The sequence below is a fragment of the Oculina patagonica genome, chromosome 4, assembly GCF_052425735.1.
Source record: "Oculina patagonica isolate OP01 chromosome 4, crgOcupat, whole genome shotgun sequence".
Taxonomy (NCBI): domain Eukaryota; kingdom Metazoa; phylum Cnidaria; class Anthozoa; order Scleractinia; family Oculinidae; genus Oculina; species Oculina patagonica.
In genome coordinates, this window is record NC_135761.1 from 49285179 (window position 1) to 49297381 (window position 12203).

General features: G+C 37.6%; 1 protein-coding gene across 1 annotated transcript; it reads left to right on the top strand.

Annotated features, from left to right (window-relative positions):
• Window positions 1–8482: 8482 nt before the first annotated feature.
• LOC144648798 (uncharacterized) lies at window positions 8483–10579 on the top strand. Its single transcript, XM_078508255.1, has one exon. It carries the CDS (start codon window positions 8539–8541, stop codon window positions 10165–10167), a length of 1629 nt encoding a protein of 542 aa, XP_078364381.1. The 5' UTR covers window positions 8483–8538; the 3' UTR covers window positions 10168–10579.
• The last annotated feature ends 1624 nt before the right edge of the window (window positions 10580–12203 follow it).

Consider the following 12203-nt stretch of genomic DNA (forward strand, 5'->3'; position numbering starts at 1 on the left):
ATTTTTCCAACGCTTTAGGTGGCTGGCGCATTTCAGTATTTTCCAGCCCTTACACTTTAATGGAACAGTATACAACTCCTTATCAGGTAACTACTATTGTCAAGAAAATGATCACAACTTATTGACCAATGATTAGGTATTTGTTTCATACCATTACTGTAATAGCAACTGGTGAAGAATAGTAGTACTGACCCAAAGTATAAGGGCTGGAAAACACTGAAAACCATTTCAGCGGCGTTTCAAGGAATCCAAAAAAGCTTTACTTATCCCATATATATTTGTTTTGCAGTATTTTGTTAATTTTTGGACGATTTTGGGGGATGTCTGGGAGGCGATAGTTTTTCTCAAAGGATTAGTAAAATTTAGACAAATAAGAAATATTGGAGATTTAATGTGATTTTAAAATTTGAATTTGTAGTTAAAAATTGGTGGACGGACACCAAACAGTCTCCTGACAACCCGGAGTGCTCTTGCGAGGGGGTCAACTGTTTGGAGGTGTTTCCATTCTTTTCTTCAGTTCCATTCAAATTCAGGTAGATCCCCACCTTAAGTTTTGTTCTTGTGAGAAAAGAAGAGAAGTCAAAGGTTGCGTGATATAACCAAACATGGATTTTAATTCTCCCTCCCTTTCCATCTCCTTAGCCTTTCACCCCCACCTGTCCCCCCCCTTTCTACTCTCATTCAATTTAATGTTTGTTTACATTTCCTAACCAATTCAGTATCGTACTAATCTGTGCCAAGCAATCAGATAATAACAGAAATTTGCCTTAATTTTGATCTCCCATACCAAGACCTTAGAGTATAAACCGCTAATAAAACAAAGCACACTTGATAATAATTCTCTGAGGTTATACACCTTGCAGTATTAACGTATTAACGAACTTGATAACAAACCCCATGTCGTACTAAGGATTTTTGCTGATCAACATAGAAAATAAGTTCACAATGGTTTGTTCCCAAAACGTTTTTTACTGTACAGAGGGTCTGTATATTGACCTGTAACTTGTATACCGTATTGAAAAATTCAGAACGAACCGACTTCTGCCCGCTACCATGATATCATGCTGAAAAATTAGCTCGTTCAAAACCGTAGCAAAATCGTTAGAGACAGACAAGATACAGCCGTTTACTGGCAGTCTTTGAAAATCCTGAATTTCGTCAAAATGAGCCAAAATAAAGTTTTAAAATTTCCTTTATTAATATGGTTCTTATCATTCTTTTTATTCAATTCTATGAACTGCTTTTATGCAGTACGGTCCACAAAGATTTCAATTTCCTCAAAGTTTCGAGACAAATGGATACAAAATATTTCGTGCAGAATGTAATTTGATTAAGCGAATGTTTTCACGTCTATAAATACTTCAAGCAGTGAATGAAAAACCGTTTTGTTTTCATCGATGAGAACCACTTTCAAATAGTTAATGCATAAAAAATAGCAATGAGATCAGAATACAATAATTATTAATGTAAGGTCTCGCTATTATGTCTCGGCAGAGATACTTCTTTTTTGCAAGTTCAAATGTATGCAAATTTCGTGTGAAATGTAATTCGATTCCATTGTCTTGTTTACAAACTCTTTCTTAAGAAAGTTGTATTTTCGTGTATAAAACCCATTGGCCTGTTATATTTTCCTGATCATGTTCGTCTGTGATTTTTACAAAACATGTGGTCTTTTTTTTCGGAACTTTAAGTTGTACAAAAATTCCTATTTTGAACACAGATGTCACTTCCGGAATTTCTCATCTAAAATTAAATTGGTATTTAATTATAATTATTCGAAGTTTTCATTTTCAAGTCATCTTTTCATTCGATAGCTTTACTGATCTCGTAAAAAATTCCATTCTAGTTCACACCAATACTGTACATTGCCAATGTTTTGCTGACGTCTTGAGAAGTGTCTTACGTCACTAGTCAATAAAATATATCCAAACCAAGTTGTGCAAACATTCTACTCTTTGTGACAGGCGACTTTGACGCCCAACTGTGCGGAAATGAAAATCGACATACTTCTTGCTAAATATATATATATAAAAAATAGTTTTAAAGTGGAGTCCACCTCAAAAAAATGTACCGCCAGATCACACTGCTATTTGTAGAAACCAGCAAAGCGTCTAGTTTCAAAGTTTCCCACAAAAACATTGCGTGACATGAATGACGTTACCCCTTCTATTTACAAAAATAGCTTCAACTTGTCAAAGCAACTACAGTTTTACAATGATGATTATAGTACTTTACCCCTTAAGCTTTTTTCTCTGTCCTCCCGCCGAAGCAAAGAAGAGAACCAGATTGCAGATTAGCCCAAAAGTCGACCTACAACGATTTACTGTCAAAACTGAAATGAACCCGATTGGCCCAGGCTATCCCCGTCATTTTTAGCCGACAGGAGACTATCGTCTAGGACGACCAAAGGGTAAGCTATAAATCGGCCACGCCCGATTAAATAGGCGATGAATACGGCCATGCACCACCCACGCCACGCCCTTCTGCCGGTAGGAAGGAACCTCGGCCAGTGCGATACGACGAGACATCGCTTCCTGAACTTCACGTGACGCTTCAGAAGAAGCGGGGTAAGAGCTGCGAAAGACACTAATCCAAGACCAGACGAGGAAAAACTCTGATTTGTAAAATTTAATTAGTGTAAATGGTTTTAATTTTAAAGTAGCTAGCTGTTAACCGTATGAAAATTAATTCTTGCGTACTAGAGAGCAAATGACCATCTTCCAGTTCAAAGCTCGCTGAATGTTTGGAATATATATTTGTCTTTCATAATAAAATATTAAAAATACAAAATAAAGTGCCTGCTGTATTATTTTTTCCGCAAAAGAAACCTTTTATATTGGATAAAGTTCATTTTTTGTCACTCCCGTTTTCAAGTCTTGCCCACAAGTTATCTTCCTATCAAAGTCGCATCAATAAGTTTTTCGTCCATGCTATCGTTTTCGAATCCTTTTTGCTTTCCACACTGAATACGTCCAATGGCCTAATGGAGCATGCGCATAATACGTGACGAATGGCGGTTGGCAAGAGAGGATCTTGGCAACCTCTTCACCAGGTCTCTTTCCCGTTTAAAGTGGGAAACGACAAGAACCCTGGGATAAGATTGGGATTGAGAGAGACTGGATCAGAGATCACGTAATCATCTTCGAAAAGCATTCTTTTCTCCATCCACTCTACGTCACAGCGTTTTCCAGCGTTTTTTGATAAACAAAACGCATCAAACCGAATGCGTTTGAAACAAAAAAATGTGCACGGGAGATATAAAGAATCCTGGCAGTGGGTGATGGGAGCAGTTTCTGATCTAGAGCGTGCCTTTGCAGGATTGGCCCAGAATGAGCGAAAATGTTTCCTTTAAATCCGTCTTCTGGGTCATGTCGGCGCACTACACATTACGTAAATACAAGGAATGTGTATATTTTTGTGCTCAAATGAAACTGATTTTTTTGAAAGCAATCAAGGCTGTGCTTATTGGAATTTTGTGACAGTATTTTTATTAGATAAACTTAAGGCCCGTTTACACAAGCGATTTTTGTCGCGCAACTCAATGCAATTTTCGTCGCGCCGAAGTTGCATCAAGTTTCGAACAGGTTCGAAACTCCTGCGACTCGCGGCGATTTTATTGCCTCCAGTTTTCACGCGTGCAAACTTGCGGCGATTTCATGGCGATTTTATCGCCGCGAAATCGCGTTGAAGTTGATGCAACTTCGGCGAATGCAACTTCGGCGCGACAAAAATTGCATTGAGTTGCGCGACAAAAATCGCCTGTGTAAACGGGGCCTTTACAGTGTACTAATCTACTCATTAAAAACATTTACATAGTTGATGAATTTTAAAACAAATCTTTAAGCTTGTTTAAATGGTAGAATTATTCTATACACATTATGTTTATGTCTGATGGAGATAAGCTTTGCGCTTCTCTTGGGAACGGAATCTCCATGCTGCTTGGTTGGTATGAAACCATTTTCCGTTCAAGTGAACGGCATTTTACAGGGCTGATTTATGGGCTCGTTAAAACGTTCGTGTACTACTGTTAAAAGGTTAACACTAGTCCAAATAGCTACCGGAAAAACATTAACAATTGCCACAAAAATGTGTCTTTTCCACTGTTTTCGCCAAACAGCCATTACAGCCATATTCTGATAACGAGTCTCGATCGCCAGAAACACGCTGGTGAAAAACCACTCAATTACCAGCGGAACTGAAGTGTGAAAGACGAAAGATTGCAGCAATTTTAAAAGCGAATCATTCTCTAAGAAAATCCATTGATACAAGTACAAGAAGCCGTTAACCGACACTACAGCAGTTGATTCAAACAACATGCTCATGATAGCGATATCAGCCACGGCGAGGAGTACGAAAACTTCCCCAAGGAATTGATGCTCGTTTACAAATCTGGTGACAGATGTGATCGATAACAACCACGGTGCTGCGTTCTATGACTTCTGCAAAGCCGAGAATTATTCCAAGAAGGGCGATGGATTCTAAACTATCGAGATCTGCTTGCAAAACTCGAAACATGACAGCTAATGAACAATACAACGGTGCCAATAAGACATAGGAATATCCCGGATGGGTAATGTTCCATAACCGCTGAACGCAAATTCTTGAGATTGCTTTGACAGCCACACCCATGAGAGGAGAGAAGAGGGCGATTAGAAGTTTACCATCTTTGTCTTGCTTGATATACGCTGTGTAAATAAAAAACCTGATTGCAAAGCCCGTGATAACAGCCAAAAAAGTCGGTATTGCCATTTTACCAATTAGGAAGGTCATCTTTGGTTTTGGACGTAATAACAAGGGTTTCATAGCAAAATAAAACTCTAAACACAGTTGATTCGAACAACATGCTCATGATAGCGATATCAGCCGTTAGTCTCTCGCGGCGAGGAGTACGAAAACTTCCCCAAGGAGTTGATGCTCGTCTACAAATCTGGTGACAGATGTGATCAATAACAACCACGGTGCTGCGTTCTATGACTTCTGCAAAGCCGAGAATTATTCCAAGAAGAGCGATTCTAAACTGTCAAGATCTGCTTGCAAAACTCGGAACATGACAGCTAATGAAAAATACAACGGTGCTAATAAGACATAGGAATATCCCGGATGGGTAATGTTCCATAACCGCTGAACACAAATTCGTGAGATTGCTTTGACAGCCACACCCATGAGAGGAGAGAAGAGAGCGATTAGAAGTTTACCATCTTTGTCTTGTTTGATATACGCGCTGTAGATAGAATACCTGATGGCAAAGGCGGAGATAACCGCCAAAAAAGTCGGTATTGCCATTTTACCAATTAGGAAGGCCATCTTTGGTTTTGGACGAAATAACAAGGGCTTCACAGCAAAATAGAACTCTAAACAGATATTAGTGAGAGCAAGAATATAGACTGAAATACTAGCCAAGGACTTGAATAAAGTAGGAAGTTTATAGTGAGGAATTCCCACCGCTTGTAGAACTCCATGATAAAGTGCATTCAAAACGTATGTGGCGAAACAAACGAGGACCAGCTTTCTTTTCACTCCTTTAAGCTGATATGGGCGAAAAAGAAGTAAGCATAGCAATATGCGTACAGCCTTCTTCTATTTCCTCAGGCGGAAAAAGGAAAATAGAAGACGGCTGCACACAAGCTAGAATAGCAAAAAGGATGTTTTAAGTAGTTGATTGAATGGCTGGGTCTTAGCTATTCATCATAATGTATGTATCCAAAATTTATATCTCCATTAGCCCTACAAGTAAAACTAAACTGAGACTCTTCCGGTTTCCATTCGTGGCATTTCTGTTTATTTTAAGTATGATCTCAGTGCTACCCGATATTTCTAAAATAGTTTAATACTTATTAGGGGACTAATTAACCTGATTGGTCAGCGAAGTCCTGGGAGCTTAAAACCGGATAAAAAGATTGTTCGTATCAGATTTTTAATAGTACGTACTATATACCCAGACATGGTTAACCCAATAAATCACAAGTTCAATATTCAACATTATGTTTACAATGTTAATGGCGATGATTAATATGAATTTTTCAAATTTCCGGAAACACTTACGAAACCATCTCAAGTTGAAAGTTTCAAAACTAGATCGAGAATATTTGTTCGTGTTTAATTTCGATTTTCTACATAGCACTTGTGCCAAAATTCCAGAATTCAACATCGACTTTAAAATAAATTTACTTAATGTGGAGGCTACTATGTATGTGTTTTGTTTTTAACCCTTAAAGCTCAAACCTCAAATATTCACCATTAACACTGACACTGCGGTGAAAAGTTGTTTTATTATATACTAAAACAGTAAGATAATATAGCCTGAAAGGATGATTTTCAATTGACTAGTTTATTCCTGTTAAAGATTACAATATTTTCGAGCGCGCTGCTTGGAGGTGAATGGCAATAGATATTCGGAGTTTGAGTAGCCAATCAGCGCGCGCAAAAAACGCTTTCCACCGTTTTTGTTTATACTAGAAAATTCTATCAAATGATTTCTTTTTATTTCAGTTCAAAGAAACTGTTAGTCTTCGCGCTCTGGCCGCAAATTTGTTGCAATGGTAACTCGGGCCAGTCTTGACGTCTTGTGACGTCATCAATTTGCACGTCAGCAGACTCTTGCAATATGCAACTAATTTATACAGGTTGGATAGATCTTTCTACACTACTGTCCATTTTGAATATCGACAACATTCTGACTGAGCTAATCGAAAAAAAACGTGATCAGGTTCTGGTGCAAAATTGGTGGTAAAAGAGGCCAATATATACCCGTACTTGATCATGGTCTCCTTTCCAGGGATTTCCATTGATAAAGAACAAAACTTTTCAGGCCAGAAGAAAGGATTTACAGAGTTAAAGGTAGCAAGAATACGAAGGCAGAGAAAAACAAAAAGGAACGAAGCAAGAAGAGAAAATATTCGGAATTAATATAAAAGAAACTTATTTAAAGCGGCTTTGCCACAACAAAGAAAACCCCCTCTGGCATCCAGGTTAGTACGTAATCGCGTAGATCATTAAATTGGAAACTCTTTATTGGAAAATACATCACAAGGAAATAACAGTGAGTGGTTTCATTGCGTAGGACAATCATCACATTAACAGTAGAGGAGGTTCGAAATTTAAAGTTTTAAATTGGATGCCGAAATCTATGAAGTCAACATAACTATTCCTTCACTTACCAACAGTCGGAAAGAGATAACATTAAATTTCGACTGCATTTTTTTAAGGCAGGCGATATAAAGCATTGACAAGAAGACGTTATCTCACATGTTGATCTTTATGTAGCAGTGTTTTCAGGGCGATATGTTTTTTTTAGCAGTGTTCAGAAAATACTTGGGAAACGATTTCGACGAGTTCAAGGGGCTAGGTCACAGTATTTTAGGAAATTCTATTTATTTTCGTTAATTAAGAGCTCTAAGCTTTAAATTGGCAGAGCAAAAGTCTTTTATTGGCAAAATAACGGCCACATAACAAACAACGATGATTTTTGAGCATTGTAAATGATACTTTCATACAAATTGAGATAAACTTGAAAAAAGTCGAGCCGACGATTTTCAAGTTTACCCGAACGCAATCCGTTTTAATCTTCTCGAATTTTGCCCATCCATGCCTCTTTTTGGCCTTTATGTGTTTCTTTTCAGTTCTTCTACAGTTTTAAGCCGTTATTGTGATATTTGAGTTAAGTTTATAAAAAGTTGGTCAGTGCCGAAATTGCTAAAATTGCGTGACATGGCCCCTTTAACATAACAAACATGTATCTCAAACCCAGCGAGTCACAAAGAGGTTTACCGAACGGCCATGGCTAACACACGCTCTTGAGTCACCATAGCAATAAAACTGTGGTTTAAACACGTAGGCTACCTATTAAATTCTCTGAACTAAAAAAAGTAAGGCAATAGTCTAGGAGAATTAACGTATATTTTGTGTTTAGGGCTCAAAGGGTTAATACAAAGAAAGTTACACAAGCAGCGTGGCTTCCAAAAGAGAGACTCTTTAATTGATTTTTAACCGAAATTAAACTCGAACAAATACTTTCGATCCAGTTTTGATGCCTGTATCAACCTGAGCTAGTTTCGAAAGCGTTAACGTTTTAAGTGTGAAGTATTTTTCGGTATGTAGTTTACCGCTATCATTCGGAAACGTTAAATTCTTAACGGTAGAAAACCTGGACTTTGTTTACAGGGCTTTTATTATCTAATTCGGGCTTTATACAGTAAATAAACTGCACGAATTTAAAAATCTGGCACGAAGATAGCCTGGACTATTCCGGACCAATCAAGCACGGCAGAAAGGATGTCATAGCTTGTGGGGTGGTCATATAACAATTAAGAAGCAAGCAATAATTGAAAGGCAGTAGTTTACTTAGGGTTAAATCAAGCTTGAACAAAAAAATCGGTTCGATATAACAGGACGTCGAGCTGGTTGAGTTTCGTTTCAAGGTTTGATCATCGCTGACTGCAGTTTTGTATCATTTGTTAGTCTAATGCCATTAAGTCTCCAAAAACATAAAGTCTCCAAAATATCGTTTAGATAACTGTTTCATACATTGGTGGACGGGAAATGAGCGGGAGTACACTGATAGAGGTGTTTGGTCACATTGTGTTTAGTTTTACACGAAGTGTGACAGAGCATTACAACCCAGAAGAACCTGAATACACGGCAGAGTCTTTTGGCTACGATCCTTTCCAGAGCACAGGTCGAGAATGGAATTATCTTCCTGTTGATGAGCTGATTTATCAAGAATACAGCGAAAGGGAAGTCACCAGCACAAACTATCTAGCGTGTAGCAGTCTTAATCTAAGAGTTATTAATGCGTTTTCACCAGAAAACGAAGAGACAGACGAAATTCAGGAAAGTGAAGACCAGGGAATGGCTTGGAAGAGGCTTAGGCCATCCGCTCTACAGACAGTTTTTAAATCAATGTACATTGGAGCTTTAATTTCACTTCTAACCGCCTCCATCATAGGTACAATATTCATAACGCTGTCTTATCTAAGCTACAAAACTGTGATGAATTGTGAATATCAAAAAGAAGAAATGTCGGTACGCGTGCAATGGGCGAGGACAATTGCCACTATAATTAGTGATGTCTTTTACTACATATGCCCTCTTTTGAATCTGTTACTTCTTTTTCGGTCATATCAGCTAAAAGGAGTGAAAAGAAAACTGGTCCTGGTTTGTTTCGTTATCTACGTTTTGGATGCTGTTAATCGCGGAGTGCTGCAAGCCGTGGGAAAACCTTACTTCAAACTTCCTGCTTTATACAGCGCCTTGTCTAATGTTCCGGCATATATTTTCGTTTTCATAAATGTCTGTTTGCAATTCTATTTTGCTGCAAAACACTTGTTTTTACGGCCAAGAACAAAGCTGGCATTTCTGATTTGTAAAATGGCAATGCCATCTTGTTTTGCTGTTATCGCCGCCTTTGCCATCAGGCGTTTTATTTACACAGCGTATAACTATAACAAACAAGACAAAGAAGGTAAACTTCTAATCGCCCTCTTCTCTCCTCTCATGGGTGTGGCTGTCAAAGCAATCTCACGCATTTGTGTTCAGCGATTGTGGAACATTACCCATCCGGGATATTCTTATGTCTTATTAGCACCGTTGTATCTTATATTAGCTGTCATGTTTCGAGTTTTACAAGCAGATCTTGACAGTTTGGAATCCATTGCTCTTCTTGGAATAATTCACGGCTTTGCAGAAGTCATAGAACGCAGCACTGTGGTCGTAATTGATCACATCTGTCACCAGATTTGTAGACGAGCATCAACTCCTTGGGGAAGTTTTCGTACTCCTCGCCGTGAGAGACTAACGTCTGATATCGCTATCATGAGCATGTTGTATGAATCAACTGCTATAGTGTCTGTTAATGGCTTCTTGTACTTATATCAATTGATTTTCTTAGAGAACGAGTCGCTCTTAAATTTGCTGCAGTCTTTTGTCCTTCACACTTCAGTTCCGTTGGTGATTGAATGGTTTTTCACCAGCGTGTCTCTGGCGATCGAGACTCGTTATCAGAATCTGGCTGTAATGGCTGTTTGGCGAAGACAGTGGAAAAGACACATTTTAGTGGCAATTGTTAATGTTTTTCCAATAGCTATATGGACAAGCGGAAATCTTTTAGTAATTGTACATGATCGATTTAATGAGCCCATAAATCAGCCATGTAAAATGCCGTTCACTTGAAATATGAGTCGGTATTTAGTGAAGCAACCAAGGCCGAATGTGGCAAATTCGTTTCTGGTAGAAAGGAACACTTATTTGCTTCAACTGTAAGCACTACTGGGGCTCATGGCAATCAACGGTTAACTAAAAGATGTCGGCAAGTAGAACAGTGCATTAACGAACTGAGTTAGAATTTGGGGAATTTTGAAAGTGTAAATTTTCACAGGGTACAACGAACGGACTTCCGACCAACGAAACATTTTCTTCGCAAATCACAATTACTGTATAAATGTCAAATCTACTAGTGTACTATTGCAGACGAGCTTAACTGATTATTTAAAAAATTCATCAATGTTAAAATTTGTAATAATAAGAAGATATGTATTGTATGAAAATACCGCATAAATTTCGAAGATAACAGGGCCACCCAATCACATATCATGAAATTTTTTAAAAAATGGAATAGAAACGGAATAGAAACGCAATAAATTAAAGTTTGATTCGGCTAGCTGTAAAGGAAATATATTTTCTAATTCTAATTACGTAAAGCTTGTTTCGTTATTTATAAACTTGTTATTTCAGTATCTTTATAGAATCATGGTATTCTTGAGACTGTCAAATTTGTTTTGCTTTTCGTATCGTCATGTTTAGGGAGGTTTACTATGCTGTATTATTATGTGCAGTTAAAAGTTTTTCAGGCGCTAAGTCCCTCCCAATTAATCACTTTTAAATAAAACATAGGCACACCTAAGCGTGCAGGAGTTATTTTTTCATTGATTGGGTGGCTTGGGGTAAGACTGGGTGTTATTCCTGTTGGGATGGTTTATTTCATGGATTGAGCTATTTGTGCATGGTGCATCACTGACTACATAGCCCCTTACTATGACTTGGAGGCATTTTTTGAAAAAAAAAAAATACTTGCAGATAAAACAATTTTCACGTGCACTTTGTTACATCAAAACTGTATCGTTCAATAGTAAATGTTATCATTCTAATAAACAAGAACTAATTTAATTGTCAAAATGTCACGAAATGGCACATTCTTATTCTGTTAGCGCTTATTTTATTGCTTCCTTTTTTACAACTGTAACGTGATACTTTTGTTTGTTGCAAGTCACTTTTGTGTTTTTGTCAAACACTGTGAAACGATACCTTTGTTTTTTTAACGTATGTAACATGACACTTTGTTTATCTCACTTTTGTAACATGATACTTTTGTTTTTCTTGAAAACGCCATGTCTCCATTGAGTAATCGAAAAGTAACAAGAAGCTTGAGAAGCTTGAGAAGCTTAAAATCGGGCGCTTAATAATTAGCTATCTGTTTTGACTTGAAAGGCAGGGTACAGTACAGTAAAAATCATTGGAAAAACGGTCACTTAAACCTATTCAGGCCGGGGGGGGGGGGGGGCTTTTAAGACCCGCACTGACTTTGGACGCTTAAAACTTTTTCAAAATTCAACCAAACGCTGCCAAACTTTGCGCGTTTATCTAAAATTTATCTCGCAATAATTTGGTAGGATTAGTTATTGTGCCAGTAACTTGATATTACCATGGCAACGTCATTTTGACAGGCTTGTTTACCCAAATTTGAATTTTTCGTGTTTCTATTTAATAATGAAAATCTGGAATGTTTTCAAGATTGCAGTATTACCTAATGACATAATGGTCTCAATTTATAAAAATATATTTCGCACAATACAAATAAACGATTGAACTAGACGTCTAGAAAATATAAATTTGTAACACTTAGCAAAGTGCAGCCTTTTCGTAATACTTTATAAAGGCGGAGTTTTTACCTGAAGACCAATTTTTCCAACGCTTTAGGTGGCTGACGCATTTCAGTATTTTCCAGCCCTTACACTTAAATGGAACAGTATACAACTCCTAATCAGGTAACTACTATTGTCAAGAAAATGATCGCAACTTATTGACCAATGATTAGGTATTTGTTTCATACCATTACTGTAATAGCAACTGGTGAAGAATAGTAGTACTGACCCAAAGTATAGTATAGTATAAGTATTTGGGCTGGAAAACACTGAAACCATTTCAGCCGC

Bases quoted from the DNA above. Each gene is read 5' to 3' on its own strand.
- LOC144648798 (XM_078508255.1), top strand. From the start codon at position 8,539: ATGAGCGGGAGTACACTGATAGAGGTGTTTGGTCACATTGTGTTTAGT.